General features: G+C 34.2%; 1 protein-coding gene across 7 annotated transcripts in view; it reads left to right on the forward strand.

Annotated features, from left to right (window-relative positions):
• Nucleotides 1–15,409, forward strand: part of ST3GAL6 (ST3 beta-galactoside alpha-2,3-sialyltransferase 6) — a 61,978-nt gene extending 46,569 nt beyond the window's left edge. For 6 of the 7 annotated variants that reach the window (XM_087721371.1, XM_087721372.1, XM_014073203.2 and 3 more), the window contains 7 exons: nucleotides 498–601; nucleotides 1,516–1,579; nucleotides 2,370–2,468; nucleotides 4,266–4,455; nucleotides 7,204–7,341; nucleotides 10,427–10,579; nucleotides 11,834–15,409. In XM_087721371.1, coding sequence (XP_087577497.1) covers nucleotides 498–601; nucleotides 1,516–1,579; nucleotides 2,370–2,468; nucleotides 4,266–4,455; nucleotides 7,204–7,341; nucleotides 10,427–10,579; nucleotides 11,834–11,926 — 841 coding nt within the window. In that variant the 3' untranslated portion in view covers nucleotides 11,927–15,409. The remainder of the gene's footprint in view (nucleotides 1–497; nucleotides 602–1,515; nucleotides 1,580–2,369; nucleotides 2,469–4,265; nucleotides 4,456–7,203; nucleotides 7,342–10,426; nucleotides 10,580–11,833) is intronic. The other variant, XM_087721373.1, reaches the window with a different exon arrangement.
• The last annotated feature ends 1,628 nt before the right edge of the window (nucleotides 15,410–17,037 follow it).

The raw sequence follows: 17,037 nt of genomic DNA on the forward strand, positions 1-17,037 counted from the left end.
GTTTTTAATACATTCCTTTAATAAAGATCTTGTTTCAGTCTTTGTTTCTAATTAATAGCTAGTTCATTTTTGTCTGATTAGCGATGGGGCCAGCTTTTGTATTTCCATTTTAAGGACTATATGTCTACTTTGTTCTGATAATTCAAATATGCACATTCATGTGAGCAGTCTACTTCATTACACTGAGATCCTCGTAAGATGCCTGGGTATCTTATTCATCATGTTTCATTAGACAGTATGGATATCAGAGAAATGGCCTTTTCAGTTTTCATCCTATATTTCTGGAATAATTTTTTAAAAATGTGTCTGTGGTGTTGTTATTTTAGTATACTATGTTTTATGTATGTCAATTATTACAATAGCTATTTGTGTTTTTTGCCCTTTTTCGTTGTTTAATTATAGTAAATTAAGAGTTTAGTTGGTGAGAAATAGGCAGTTGGAAAAACAGTGTAAAGTAACCACATAAATACAAATAAGTATTTTTCCATTCTTTTTAGGATGGATAATTTCTGTCCTTTCTTGTGCGAAAGTAATTTTTATGATATATCTGCAAGACGTGGAAGTGATAAGTTTGATCTACCTTATGGAGTGAGGAATTCAGGTAAGTGTTGGCACTGTTAATGTTAAATGGGAAGGACACACTCCACCCTCCCAGTCAGTGGAAAAAATGTCTTCCATGAAACTGGTGCTGGCTGCCAAAATATTTGGGGATCGCTGCCATATACTGTTACATAATATGAGTAGCCTACAGTTAAGGTTCAATTATGAAAGATGTGTAGTTCATTTTTATTCAGTGGTATAGTGTTTTCAGAAGTGTTGCATAGAAATAGAGTCAAACATAAATTAACAACATGCTTTGGTAAAATTAGAAGTTGCAGGATCTGCTTTCTTGTATTCTCTTCATTTGTAATACTGGATGAGGCCTTGCTGTATCTATATACTGAGCATAAGTCAACAAGACCATTACCTCCACACTCTGAATTTGCACATATTGGGGGCAGTTCTTATAGTTCTGTAGTGAATGCTTCCATTATGTATATTTAAGCAGCAGATGAGACTTTTTAAGAAAGGGATAAAATGTTTGGAATATGTTTAGTCTGATTGTGATTATGTGTTTAGGAGTATAAATTAAATAACTTTGTAAGTAAAGATTATTCTGCTTCTAGACACGTCTTTGATGCAGTGAGAGTTGCCTCAGGATAACATTCCTAATTGTTGAATGTTATGCTTAAATCCTGCTTGCAAGCCATGTTCATGCAGGTACCTACAGTAGATTGAGGTGACCTTATTTTTTGTTAGCTATAAAAGTAAAAAAATAAAAAGTTCCTGCACAGAAATCTGTTCTGCGTGCACTTTAGTTTTACAGCAGCAACAAATTATATTCAAATCAATTATACTGGATTTTTGCATTTTAGTTTTACAGCAACAACAAATTATACTCAAACCAATTATGCAGAATTTTGTTGGGACAATAAAATGCTACTTATTTTTTTAAATAAAACGTTTGTGTTACAGAACTCCATTTTCAAATTGCACTTTCAAAACTTAAAAGCTGTGACCTGTTCCAGGAAGATGACAGGTGAATATTATATCTTTTATCTAATGATAGAGAGCTTTGTAAGAAAATCTATGCATCTTATGATATAATACTGCTTTTTGTATTTCTAATAGATTTTTAATTGCATTTTTTATTAACAGAAGCAATAATTGTATTGATACTTTTGACAATTCTTGAATTGATAGTATAATCAGTGAAACTTAAAATGATGGATGACATGATTACTGAAAACTACTTAGGAAGCCAATTTAAGGGGCTTTCCAAAGCTGCAGATTCCTTTTTTCTTTGGTGGTCTTTCTCATATAATCCTTCCTCTATGAACTAAGTGACATGAAAATGTAGTTTTAAAAGTAGCAATTTTTAACCTATCATCCTTATCTATTGTTCAAGATGAACAAAAATGTAAAATGAAATAAAATGGAGCTTGTGATTTTGTTCATCTTGTGTGGCTCAAAGAAAGTGTCCTATGTCTCTTTTCCATTTCCTTTTTGCTATAGTTTAATGGAAAAATAGCTTCAGAAACTGTGCTTACAAAAGAGAAACTGTCAGGAATGATATTGGTTGGGGAGCTTTATTTCCTGCTTAAAAAACCCATTTCAAATCCTTAATTCAGACAATCTGCAGCAAAAGGTTGATGTTCTATCCTTAAAGTTCAGAGAATATCACTTAGTCTCCTTCCTCATCTTCAGGGCATCTGAATATGAACATTGATGATAAAAATATTTTCAGTGAATTACATTTAACATTGCCCTTCTGTTTATAAAGACATATTTATTGTATAATGCTTAATAGTTGTGTTATTATCATTCAGCAGCCCATCCTGTAAAAAATGTATTGTGGTTGGCAATGGAGGAATCCTTCGAAACAAGAAGCTGGGTCAAAAAATTGATTCTTACGATGTGGTAATTAGGTAAATAAACTTTCTGTTGTGAAAAAAAAGGATTTTATCATTAGCTTTATTATGGGTATGGGCCCCTATTATTACAAGGAAAAGAGGCAGGAAATGGCATATTGAAATATGGCATAATGCAATATATACAGGTAGATCTCGAATGAGAGACTATTTGAAATGGTGCTAGCACTGAAAAATTAACTTTATGATCTGTCTTCGCATTTAACAATTGTTACATTGTCCCCACAGTCGGGTGATCACAACTTACACTTCCAACAAGCAGAATCAATGGAGAACTCAGGAATAAAATCACAAATAGCAGTTATGAAGTATCTTGCTTAGTGAGTGTGGGTGATTTGCTTAACAATTACAGTGGAAGTAAGGTGGTCAGTCCATTGCAGATATATGATGTCTCACTTAATAACTGATGGATAATTAGCAATGGAGTTACTGATCGCAGTTGTAGTGATTAAGCAAGTGTAGGAATGACCAGATTAACCCTGAAGGCAGGGTCAAATGCATCATCAGTGTGGAGTCACTATGCTGTCAAAAGAGATCTAAGTCAATTCCATTGACTCTTATCTAGCAGAAGTTTGCCTTGACCATTAGTAAAACAGATTCTTGCATAGGCAGCATAATATAAAGACATAGTACTTTTGAATTCTATCCCAGCTTCTGGCTTACTACCTGTAAACAACCTCTACCTGTAGTTCTGTACAAGAACTACCTGTCAAAGCATACTGTGTAATAAATTCATGGATAAATTTAAGAACTGGTATACAAAGTAGAATATCTCCTTTTAAATGTAATCCATTTATGTTTGATGACATCCTAGGTTGCTCCTTCCTGCCCCACATTTTGTTGTTTTATTTCTTTCTTTTTAAAGTTACAAGCAAAGTACAGAACTGTGTTAGTCTATAACAAAATAGTAAACATGAAGACTGGCTATACTTTCAAAATTAACCAGGTTTAATAGGGATCAGTTTTCATGAGCAGCTGCTGCCTTAAAGGTATAATTAGACTCATGTTTGTTTATAATGAGTAACTTAACGGAAATATACACGAGGAAAAATATCACCTTAGGGGGTAGGTAAAGCAAAAGACAGAATAAAAAAGTTTAGTTAGGATAAATAATTCCAAGATTGTATATTCAATACTTTTCATAATATTTTAGGAAGTAATTATTAGAAAGTACAGCTGTTTCAGATAAGCTAAAGAAGAAGTAGGAAACCACAGGAAATGCAACTACTTGTCATATTCCTGTATCAAAGTTGAAGGGGAAGTTTTCCATGTTTATGTTGCTCAAAAAGCTTACAGAACAGCTTACTGACTTCATCTGTATTGACTCTTCTGAAAGCAAATAGAAACTAAATCAAGGATGAGTGATTTTACATCATATGCATCTTTCAATAATTCCATGCAATGTTTTGCTTCATGTCAAATGCCTTGGGCATCAGTTTTGACTTCTGGCAAAGTTAGTCCATTCTTTAGTAATCTGGTTGGTAGGAAGATAAAAAAGAGGGAGAACAGGAAATGTTGAAAAAGAGGAGGATTTGGATTCTTCTATGTCCCTTGACAGATTTCTGCCAAAGGAAAGTGCTCCTAAAATAAAACCAAAAGATTCCAACAGTTGAGTTATGGCTTTAGACTAACCTCCCTTTTTTCATATTGCATCTATTATGTATTTACAGGTGAAATCTGCATATTATGCAGACTTAATATTAGAACAAATTCTGATTTTGAATGCCATCTTAAAGTTGTACTCCAGAAATAAAAGCAGGGTTTTTCATAACTATTAATATTTTTCTTGAATAGAATGAATAATGGGCCTGTTATAGGCTATGAAGATGATGTTGGAAGGAGGACGACATTCCGACTTTTCTATCCAGAGTCAATGTTTTCAGATCCACTTCACTATGATCCTAAAACTACTGCAGTTCTTGTTGTCTTCAAGCGCCATGACTTAAAATGGCTTTCAGACCTGTTAAGTGGCAACAATATAATAGTAAGTTCTGTGCGGTGACAATGTATCTATATTTTCTCTTGCTTCTCCTTAGCATAAAGAGACACAGCACTTTGCAGTGGGTCCTGGTTGGGAATATTAATTGCAATATTGCAGGATTGGCTTGTTCTTACAGTATGCCTAAATCCAAGAACATGTAGCTATGCTTAATGCAATGTTTATTTACATATTGTTGTATACAACCATCGGGAATTGTCCTAAGTAAGAATGATCTCTTTTAGGTTGGTACTTTTGGAATCTATTTTTGACTTTCCCTTCAACTAGCATAAATCGCGCAAAGTAATTGTATATCTATATTTTTTTATTTCAATTTTTTCAACTGCTTCCTACATCAATTAAATATACTCTTTGCACAGATGAAGTTACTGAGTTAAATAAAAACATACTGTATAATATTGATAATGTATCCTTGAGTTAACAAAATATATATTGTAAAACCTGAGCTAAAAATTTCATAATAAAAATGATGTTCCCCTTTCTCCAAATAAAATAGTGATACAATATTAATTAATATTGTAAAAATCAATTTAAAAATATTTTTTAAAAAGGTGGGGGAGGGGAATTTAAAAAAGGAATGGATAAAGACAAGGTAACTTGGAACAATCAGTTTGCTATAATGGTTAAAGTGTTGGACTAGAAACTGGGAAATCATGAGTTCAAGTTTTTTGCTAGTCAAAAAGCTTGTTGGATGGACTTTCAACCCATCTTGCAGAGTTGTTATGGAAAAAATAAGTGGGAATATTATGCATGCCACTTTGAGTTGAATAAAAAAGAGACAGGATGGAAATCTAATATTAACGTTTAAAAAATTTGAGCAGATCCCTTAAAAATTCCCTTTCTTGCTTTTCTTGAAAGCAAGGTGCTTCAGATACTGATAAACTCTTTTTGTGCTAGCTTGTAATTTATACCACAATTAATGTTCCTAGAAATAAATGTTTGGAAATCCAAAGATTTATACTGAGGATAATTTTTATACTGGAATAGAGTTAGCTGGAGTTGGCAGAATGGTGTTTTGTGTCTTTGAAGGAGTAGCTTCACAGTTACGATGGAAATTTAAAGTGCAAGCAAGAAGTAGGAAGGAGATTGGTGATTTACCCGGCTTGAGTTTGAGCAGACCAATCCTTACGTGCTCTATTTAATGATTTCATTCAACCAGAGAAATCAGAATGGAATAGTGGCCCTTATATTTGTTCCTTTGATGAGGTCCTCTGAATTCTTAGTGTTTAAGGTACTGTTGAAGATAGACCCAACAACAAAGGTCTGCTCTTAGTGTCAAGTTCATTTTTTTCAATGAGACCAAGCGAACAAATTGCTCACCTAGATAGCTGAAAAGCTGTGTTCAGATATTAAATTAGTAATCCCGCTCCCTTCCTGAATCTGTTTCAAAGGAGGACCAGAGTGTTGAGCTGAGGTATCCTGGCGGCACTTGTGAAGACCTAACAGTGGTTTTTCAAAAGGCAACTGGACTTTGCTTTTCCCCAAAGTCATTTCACTTCTCGTTTTCAGTCAGAACTGAAGAAGCTTCTTGGATGAGAAGTGAAACATCTTTAAGTTGAAAAAGCACCTTTGTGACAATCTTGACATGGGTGACTGAGAATCTTCATAGACATGGAGAAGACCTAGGTGGCCTGGTTGCTGAAGGACTGGAGCCACTTGGATAGTTTTGAGATGATAGGGAGCAGCAATGTTCTATGAGAGACAAAATTGCCTGTATTGAATCACCACTTGTGGTGAAAGGACAAAGTGCATGGGCATCAGTGACAAGCATATTAATGTGATAGTGAGCCCTTCCAATTAACACTTTAAGATTGATTTCTCTATGGGTTATGGAGGGTTGTAGAAGAGTGATCAAGAGTTGATTGATTGGGTTGTAGGGAGTGCCTGTCATGGTTCCAAGTAATGATCCTAATCAATTCAGGACTCTGCGGCTGTAGCTTTTCTCAAATATCTCCTTTATTGGGTACATCATATTAGCACGTTCAGGTGTGAATCCAATTCTAAATATTTCCCGCAGTTTGGTACAATTAAAAGAACAGATGTTCCCGATGTAGTATGCTTCCCAGCTGCTCCCTCTGGCTGTTATGAGCACTCGTTGAAATGACCTTGGTTCCCATGAGCCCTATCGCTGTTATATCTGGAACATTAGAAGAAAACATTTCATACTCCATTGGTTCCCCTCCCCCATATATATGGCAACTAAGAAATGAAGAGAAGAAAATATGGCTTCAGTTAAAATCATTTCGAGAGTTAACAGTGCCATTTAATATGTTGTGTAAATGCTGTGTAGAAGCACCATTATGAGTTTAATGGGATTTAGAGATGTAAATTTCTCAATCGTAGTGGGTTGTAAGAGATACTGGACAGAATCTGCATTTAGGGGGGAAATTGCAAGATTGGAGGATTTTTTAAATTGATACTTGATTATAGTTTTAGGGAAGTTTTTAGAAAAGATGGTAATCTTTCCTCAGTTTTGTAGGATTTCATTTCAGATCAGCCTTATAGTTAATGAAAAATCATATTACTAACTTGTTTTCCCATTTATAATTCTCCATTTCCTTAAAGTAATCAGGATATGTTTTCACTATGTTTTCAATATGAATCAGAAAACATGACTACTGCATCTTTTTTTAGAACTTGTTTGTATGATATTTCTTTCCTTTACAATGGCACATTTTTTTCTGTTATGGAAGTACAGCTTTAACATATTAAAGGCATGCTTTTTGTCCATAGTCAACTAGTGCCTTTTGGAAGAAACCAGCAATGAGGATGATTTATAAGCCTAACCAAATCAGAATCCTTGATCCATTTATTATTAAAAGAACAGCATATGAATTGCTTCGTTTCCCCAGAAAATTTCCTAAACGATTAGTAAGTATTTTACTATGACAATTTCAATAATATTGACTAAGAAATTGTAATTGGAAATACTGAATCAAAGTTTCCTGTAGTTTACCTATTACAGCGAAATTAGGACATTACTATATTTCTACATTGTTTTTGGCTCCCAAGAGTTGAGAATTTATCCTATCCTCTTAATCTTGAGTTTTGTGTAGGCTGAAGGAGAGTATGAGATATTGACTCAAGATAATTTAACTTGAGATTTTTTCTTGTTCAGATATCGCATTGGTTTTTCATTAGAACTTTGAACAATAATTGTAATGTAATATAGCTATATATGTAATATAAATATATAATTTAATAGAACTTTAAATTGTTATTTAATACAGATTGTTTCAAGCACTTAAAAAAAATGCAGGAATCCCTGAAAAGTGCATATTTGTATTTTTAAATGTTGGTTTGGATTACTATTTTACATAATTGTTTTCATTTTAAATGATATAGTTGTAGAATTTTTAAAAATGAACTGAACCTTAATGGGATCAATTCATTTGATACTAACCAATATTTATATAGTCACAATTTTATACATTTTAGTTCCATTTATTGTCCAATAAAAATTGTAACCATTATTATTATTATTGGCACATAGTAACATATCCAAATCAATAGCAATAACTGTGCCCTTAGGTAATAGTCCCATATCTTAATATTTATCTTCCATTACAAGTGAGTAAATACATTATTTTACATTATTTTTAACAATTCTGATTTAGGAGCCCATTTTACTAAGCTGAGGCAATCTACTGGTTCCTGGCATATATGAGTGATCTATATTAAATGATAATTGGCTACTTTAAAAGTGGAATCAAGGATTTTTTCTCCATTTATATGAACTCATTCATTTATATGAACCAGCTCTTAAATAAATTCAATGCTGCTATTCTGCTTGATAGAAAAACTATAACCAGTGGTTAAAGGTCATTTAGAGTAGGCAGATAATTTTAATGCTTTTCCACTGTCTTTAGGTAGTAAACCTTAGTAACCTTGTATTTGTATTTGTATTTGTAGTTAATAAATTTATAGGCCACCCAATCCCGAAGGACTCAGGGCGGCTTATAGAAATTTTTTTTTTTAAAAAAAATAAAGAATTAAAAAAAAGAGGAAAAACAGATTAAAAGCCACATCATGCACCCAATCTGTGAACCTTAGTAAGCAGTTTACCTAGTCCAAGATTCTGCTTAGTGCATAATCCACTACAGATGACCATCGGACTTCTGTATGAAGACAACAAAACAAAGTAGGATTCATCATTCCATGTAGCAAGCTATTCTACTAGTTGGTACCCTGTTTTCCCGAAAATAAGACCTCCTCAGATAATAACCCAACCGGTCTTTTGAGCGTGTGCACTAAAATAAGCCCCCCCAAATAAGCCCTCCCCAAAAATATTGTAACACAGCAGCAATCCTGATCACCACCTCCTGTACTTCAAATAATAATATTAAAATATTAAAAATAATAAGACATCCCCAAAAATAAGGTTAAGTGCTTATTTTGGGGGTGAAAATAAAATACCTTATTTTCTAGAAAACACGGTAGTTTATGCCAGAAAGTTCTTTCTGAAGTCTAGCTTGTTTTTGGGTCCTAATAGTATAACCTATTGTTTCTGAAATAATAGAGAATGCCTGTTCCCTTTACTCTACCACAACCTTGAAATAGCTAAAGATGTCTACATTGCCCTTAATTTCCTCTTCTATAGGCTAAATATACCCAAACCCTTTACCCTTTTCTCATAGGGTTATGTTTCAAGCGCCTTCACCATCTTTGATAGCCCTCTTCTAAAATTGTTCCAATGTATCACTATTCCAGAATTGAACATAAAATTGGGACTGCTGGTGTAATAAGCAATGCATTTTTCCCACATTTTCTTTAAATTCTGCAAAGTAATCCAGACAACATGGACTCTTCAACCAAATTTTCTGCTATTATCTAGTAGTCATCCAGATTTTTGCAGACTAGGTGAGGTAGCCCTATTTAGAGGGCTGATACGCTTCTTTCCTGGAAAAAAACCCAGAGTGAAAATCAATTGAGTATGGCTTCAGAAGCTGGTGATTCAAGATTAGGATGTTATTTTTTCATGTTAAAATATGCTGCTTTTTTCCATTTTTTTTCAACCCGTTTTTCTTTACTATCATATCCATTAGATTAGGCCGAGAAAGCTGTCTGAATGAGGCCCACAGCCAATGGAGGGGGTAGGGAAACATAAGGAAAAGACCATTGAATATCCTGGCCGCTGCAGCTTAGCTATAGTGATGCCTGAGCGCATAGCAGAGAGTGTTAGCCATGGTGAGGACCTGGAATAGCAGCAGTGCTTCACAGACCAGCAAGCAAACTCCTTCATGGTGCGCAAAAGTAATGAAAGCTGTAGCAACAATAACCAGTAGACAGTTGGCCAGGTGGCACCGATATCAGCAAGGCAAATGGGAAAGCCTCTTTCAAGGCACTTGAAAGAGACAGTAGGCTGACTGGGAAAGATCTCAGCACCCAGAAAGCCTCTCCTGGAGGCATCTCAGCTATGCTGCCTAACAGTTATTGTAAGCAAAGTGGGAAATACCCAACAATTGCACTTCATTGAGATTTCCACAGAAACAGTTGTTTTAGGCACAGTTCTGCATTTACCTCTATGTCCTATAAGGAGAGCAAAATCTGCAGCATTTCACTCATTGTCTTTTGTGGTCTCCAAAGGACCTCCCAGTTACCAAATCAAAGTCTTTTACAATTTTGAAATAACAATCATATAAAAAGTGTTGTGTTGTTGTATGTTAAAAACAGTCTCTCCCGCCCCCGCACATATCTGCGTCCTAAATAGGCAATTAATCAATCTACTACATAATGAGCCTCCATTGATGTAGTATTGTTACCTTCCATATAACAAATATAATATCTATCCATCAAAGAGGTTACCTACGCTTGGTTTACTATAATCAACACTAGATAGATAAGCAGGCAGACAATGGTATAGAATTTGCCATATTTCTTCCAAATGCAACTGTAGTTTGGCATATGTGAATCTGTTTGCAAATCAAATATATTTATAATTTGATCTTTTTTTTAGAGACCAAAACATCCCACAACAGGGTTAATTGCCATTGCCTTTGCCTTTGATATATGTACTGAAGTTCATGTGACAGGCTTCAAGTATAACCTGAAAGATCAGGGCAGTTCTTTGCACTATTATGGTAATGACACCATGTCTATGATGATTAAGGTAATATTTATATTTATGCAACGTATTTCCTTTTCACCAGGTTGTATCAAATGTCAGCTTGTAGTAGCAGAAAGCATTTTCTGAGTATCTGTTATTAGATATCTACCCCTTCCTTCATACAGTCCTCAAGGCTGTATCTCAGATCAGCTTTGGATGGAGGGGGGGGGGGCTGCAGTATCTAAAGGAAATTTAGGAGACATAATCATTCTGAGCCATCATTGGTCATAACTCTGTGATGATTATTGTTATATCTTTTATTAGAGTTAGATACCAATAAACTGCTTTATTTGGAGTCAACAAATCAAGCTCTGAAAACATAGTTTGAACATGAGACAGTAATTCTTAACAACCAATTGCTTGGGGACCGTTCAAAGTGACAATGGACCTCCCCCTGAGAAAGCTAATTGCGACCTGGTCCTGAAGTTATGATATCCCGTCGTGGTCACAGAACTGCAATTCATAATGCTGGAAACATCATTTATTTCCAGTTTATGGCAAAAGCTGTCTCATAGTGAACACTGGGTTTACTTAACAACTACCGTATTCACTTAATGCCACAGATCCTGTCAGCCAAAAACAGTGGCTGGCAGGGACTAGAAGAGGAGCTTTTTCTGAAGCAGCCCCTCCTCTGTGGAACATCCTCCCTTCGTAGATTGGAATGGCCCCAACCCTGTTAGCTTTCCGTAAAGCTTTAAAGACCTGGATGTGCTACTAAGCCTGGGGTGTTACATGCATCCGGGCCCCTGCTTCCTGGCTATATTGTTAACAGGCCTGGTGTCTTGCTTTGTATGTATTCACATTAGACCAGTCGTTCCCAACATGAGGCCCAGGCTCAGGGTGGGGAGGGGGCAATTTTATTTTTAATGGGGCAATTTGAACCTTGTTTAAACCAAGTTGAGTTCACTTTTTGAGTAAAGTAAGAATTATATGTCATGGGAGGCATCAGGATTCTAGAGATGCTTAGGTGGGGCTTGGCCAAATAAAAGGTTGGAAACCACTGCATTAGACATTTAACTTTTTTTTAATGTTTTAACAGTTTTTATTGTTTTTGTTGTTTTAAAATGTTTTTTAGGATTTTGATTATATTGCACATTTCTGATTCCTGAGCCCAGAGTCATTTGCTGAGATGGGCACTATGTTAATTAATTAAATAAATAAATAAATAAATAAATAAAATAAATAGTGACTGTTGCAAAAAAAGTTGCAAAAATTCTGTATTTTTCAGTTTTGTATTTTTTTTATTGTTCTTTGCAGAATGAATACCATGATATCAATGCAGAGCAAAGACTTTTGAAGAACCTTATAGATCACCATATTGTGATCAATCTCACAGAAGAACCAAATTGAAAAACAATCACCTTTTTTGTAAAACTGAATGGGGGAATTATTTTTATTTGAATTATTTTTTTAATAAAGTATTTATAGAAATTTTCCATTTAAGAAAACTATAAATATATCTCACATATATTCTAAGAATGTCTCTGCCTAACTATTAGTGTTTTCCCAGAAAGTAACTATCACAGTCATTTACACAAACATGTTACTTTAGTAATGGAAAAATGCTGGCTATATTCATTTAACAAGAAACTATTATTTCCTCTTTAGTTTTCTGTTTACCATTTTTCACATTATGGCACATTGTACCTACATCTTGCAATGCAGATACGTAGAGATCAAGATAAAATGTTATTCAGGCAACAATTTATAATGTCCCTTCTGTTGAGTTTCAATCATGAGTAAAAAAAAAAAGGGAAGTGCTAAAAAAATTAATACACTTGCTCTCCATGATGTGGTGCTGAAAATGCATATAGTTAGTTTCTAAATCTTGTTTAAAATGAGACTGCAAACTGTGACTTTTTCATTAAGGTGATGTGTGCATCGGTTAAAGCGACACAGTGATAACTACTGAACAATGCTAAATGTAGTGCAAAAAATGGCTTACGAGTAATTTTCATTTTAAATAACGGAACAGTGAAAGTAAAGCAGTCACTCTGCTCTTAATTTCCTGCCTGTTGCAATTATAAAATTGTCTTGAAGTAATTAATATGTATTCAAGATGTTGCAATAGATGCTTAAATCAGAAGCATCTGCAGGAAGAATTTTTAAAAAGTCGTAATGGTGACCATGATTATATGATTAAAGTCCCACCAGTATTTTTTTTAATATGCAGTGCAATTACGTGAATGCAAACTATTTTATTCCTCCTCCCACTCTTTCCCCAGTGAACCTCCCCACTTAAAATACGGCATACTGTAGAAAGTTACTTTTGGGCCTTGTTCAGAATGCTGTTTAAATTGTTTCTCCCAAATGTTTCAGTTTTTTTTTTAACTTTTATTGTATTTTCTGCTCTCAATTTTTATCTTTAACTTTAAGGTCAGCGCTGCATTGTTGTCAAAGACACCATAGAGTCAGTGAAAGTAGAATCCCTAGAGCAGCCTAGAGGTCTGCATGTTTAAGAAACACTATTTAAAGGAACAGCTGAGCTAAGGGATAACAAATTCTTATTTCACTTGGTCACCTTTTAGTGACAAATATTCTGCTTTATAATATTTCCGTCAAAGCTATTTGACATTCTTGGTTTACTAATGCAAATGGTCCAAAATCCCTTTAAGTAACAGATAATAGTATTCTTCTAGTAGAACAGTCTTCCTAAACCATTGAATTTGAGGGGGGGGGGATTTATTTTACCCTCTCTTCTTTAAGTTAATATTTAACTCTTTAGAAAACATATAATTTCTTAATGTGTTAATTTTGCTTAATACTGTATAGTGCTGCAGATGACTTGTGTCTTTGAAATTTCTGAGGAGTTTGAGGTAGATAGTAGGATATGTTCCAACGGTATTGAGCTACAGTTCTTACAAACATCAATGACCAGTTCCAGACATTATTTATAGCCCTAAATATTGGAAAACCACTTAGTTGACACACACAAAATATGGTTTTGTTTTTTTTACTGGCCAATTCTTTTACTTCTGTTAAAAATAAATAATTTATCATCATTAAATGATTTGAATATCTATAGTCCCATAATATAGTAGTATGTAGTATATTCTATAATATAGAATATCTATGGCAGTGTTTCTCAACCTTGGCAACTTGAAGATGTCCGGACTTCAACTCCCAGAATTCCCCAGCCAGCATTCGCTGGCTGGGGAATTCTGGGAGTTGAAGTCCGGACATCTTCAAGTTGCTAAGGTTGAGAAATACTGATCTATGGTCTTATGCTATAGTATAGACACAGGCAAACTCGAACCAATATTAGAAGGCTCTTTGTCTCTTCTCCAAAGTCACTGATCCCCTCCAACTATTTTCCTATCTGTTGTCCTAATCAAAAAGAAAAATCTTATTTTTTAGCAGCACCAAATTGGAGATAATAGCTGTTCCTCTTCTTTTCAAGGCTTTCAAATAGTTTCTTTGTGGCGTATTTTAAAAGCTCTTTGCTGTATGGGGCTTGGGCAACCATTTTGAAATAGAGTTGCTGCTGAGGGGGTATTCAAATCCCTTTCAGAAGATTAGTAATCAGGCTTATTTTGAAATATTGATAGCAGTGGAGGCTTTTTGAAGCCTGTCTGCCATGTAAGAATAGGCATGTGTGAATGAATACATGAGATATGTTAATGTGGGAAGAAAGGAGGAGGAAACAATGGAGGGATGCATATTCACATTGCATTTCACTTTGCTGGCTGTTGATAAATAAGATTTCCAGCGTATTTGTCCAGGATAAGCTATGACCAAAATAGGTTCCTTATGCTAAATTAAGGAATGTGTGGAAACTTACTCCAAATATATTCTTATTTTACACTGACTTGTGCATGGCATAGCCATTACCACCTATTAAATATGTTAATACATTATTTTTCCTAATAAAGAAGTACTTGACATCTTTGTCAAATTTACAAAACTACTGTATAATGAACAGTTGCTATTGTTAGAGATGCTTAAATGGACTCTGTCTTTCCAAAGGTTTCTTGTGCACTTGGTCTGCAATGTTGAGGCCCATTTGTATTTTTAGTCTGTCTTGTAAATTTGACATGTAGAGCGCTGTAGTCTCAGGATTGATGCAAAATAAAGCTAATGTTAAGAAAAGGACATTTCAACTGGTGTATCATGCACTACAAGCAAGACTTGCTACATTTCCCACTTGTACATATCCCTTCGCAGCGTTAATTCTGCCCACATTCAGATATGGCCAGTTCTCACTTTTCTGGTGCCCCTTGGATTCAGCTACATTTCATATTTTGTATGTTATGTGATCAGCTGCACTGCTATAATCTTGTTTATCATCTCAGTACTACACAAAAGGTTAACTTTTGTTATGATCCAGATTTTTTCAGATTACAATTTCTGACTTGGCCCATTTAAAATTGAATTAAGGATATAGGTCTCATTCTTTGAAAGTAGCTTCACTTTTTCTTAATTTATTTTATAATTTAATAGAAGATATATGAGACTGGAAACAAATTGTGGAAGATTTACACCTTTGAACTTTTCACTGGGCTGAGTTTTTTGTTGTTGCTCACATTGAATTTTGATTATCCTCTGAAATGTGATGATTTAATTTGGAAATTAAGAGTAGTAGTGTTGCTTCTGTTGCATTAAGTATCTGCTGTTTGTATTCCCCAAAGTCTTCTTAAGTTTCATAACAGTTAAGCAACCATTTCTACTTTCTGAAAATGTTTTGGGAGTAACATGTATGCTGTTAAGTGGCAATTCAACTTTTTGTTTTTATATCCAAGTGCAAATTTTAAAGCCTGTTGTAATTATTTGTGTAAAATAGTAGATTAATGTCAAAGAGAATTATTTTTGTTATAATAAATATGTTAAAATAAATACTTTTGTTTATTGCTTTTTGAAATATTCTGCAGATCAATATAGATGCATTTACACTGCTAATGATATGATTCATAGGTTACCGATAATGGGCATTCCACACACAAATATAGATTTCACACTATGCCAGTAATATGCTATCCCATAATAGTACTCCCCAAGATAATATTATCTCTACTAAAATATCTCAATAATATTCACACACTATATCTCATAATATGCGGTGGCTCAGTGGCTAAGACGCTGAGCTTGTCAATCAGAAAGGTCAGCAGTTTGGCAATTCGAATCTTTAGTGCTGTGTAACAGAGTGAGCTCCTATTACTTGTCCCAACTTGTGCCAATCTAGCAGTTTGAAAGCATATAAAAATGCAAGTAGAAAAATAGGGACCACTTTGGTGGGAAAGTAATAGCGTTCCATGCGTCTTTGGCATTTAGTCATGCTGGCCCCATGATCACAGAGACGGCTTTGGGTAGTGCTGTCTCTTCGGCTTTGAAACGGAGATGAGCACTGCCCCCTAGAGTTGGGAACAACTAGCACATATGTACGAGGGAAACCTTTATATCTCATAATATAATATTCCTTGGGTAATTATGAAGAAATACTCCCACTGTTTACAGTTTTATAGCAAAGGGTTTTTTGGTAATAAAGCAGTTTTTCTTTAATTACAATCAAAAGTAGCAAAGGATTTTTGCCAAAATCAACAGTTTTTTTAAAAAGTCTTTTTAAAATGTCTAATAGGATATAACAATAAATGATACCTTGCTTTTAATTAAAACAATTTCATGCTATTTAAAAAACAGCTTTTATAAGGATTTTGGATTGTCCCCCATCTTGGTAATAAACATCTATTTTCCTTTTCATAACTGATAAGGAGTTGTCTGCCTGATGAGATATATTTTTTCAGTTCACTTCATGAATAATAAATAATCATGCCCAGAACAAAATATGATTTTTTTATTATAAGATGTAAGTTGCTTTGTGTACTTTGTGTTTTCACCTACCATTTTTATGAATTGTTGTCCATAGCAGCTGGCAATTTTTGCCTTCTCCAGAAGATTGATTTCTGTTCATTGAATAATAAAAACTATTACAAAAAGCTTTTTCCTATTCTTAAATGGTGATCTTGGCATTTTCAGACCAGATCTATATTACATGTAAAAATAATAAATACTATATATTTTAATGTAGTATTAATGTAACATAAATATGGAAAAAAATTGTTGGTCTAAAAGTCTCCTCACACCACTGAGAACAGTTGTGTGTTCAAAATTAAATAAATCATGTAAGACTGGTCTTAATAGTTTCAAGATTTTCCCTAATTGCTCTGCTGCTGATAAGGATCTTTTTAACTGGTAAATTTTAGGGAGTGAAATGTACAGTATATATAAATGTATATCATGAAAATAGTAGGTGTTGTGATTAGATCAAGGGAGTCTTAGTTCCATTGCATCAGTACATTGCAAAATATGATATAGACATTTTCAGTTGTTTTTAATCTTTCTACTATGTGGACCTCCAATTTTAGATTATAAATTGTAGAAAAGTTTCAGAACCTGTGTGTCATCTCATAAATTTCCATCACAATTATTAAGGTAGTTAACTAAGTCTGTACATTTGTTTTTGAATC

Source organism: Thamnophis sirtalis, unplaced genomic scaffold, assembly GCF_051295495.1.
Source record: "Thamnophis sirtalis isolate CommonGarterSnake01/CBP01778 unplaced genomic scaffold, rThaSir2_p1.2 scaffold_8, whole genome shotgun sequence".
NCBI lineage: Eukaryota > Metazoa > Chordata > Lepidosauria > Squamata > Natricidae > Thamnophis > Thamnophis sirtalis.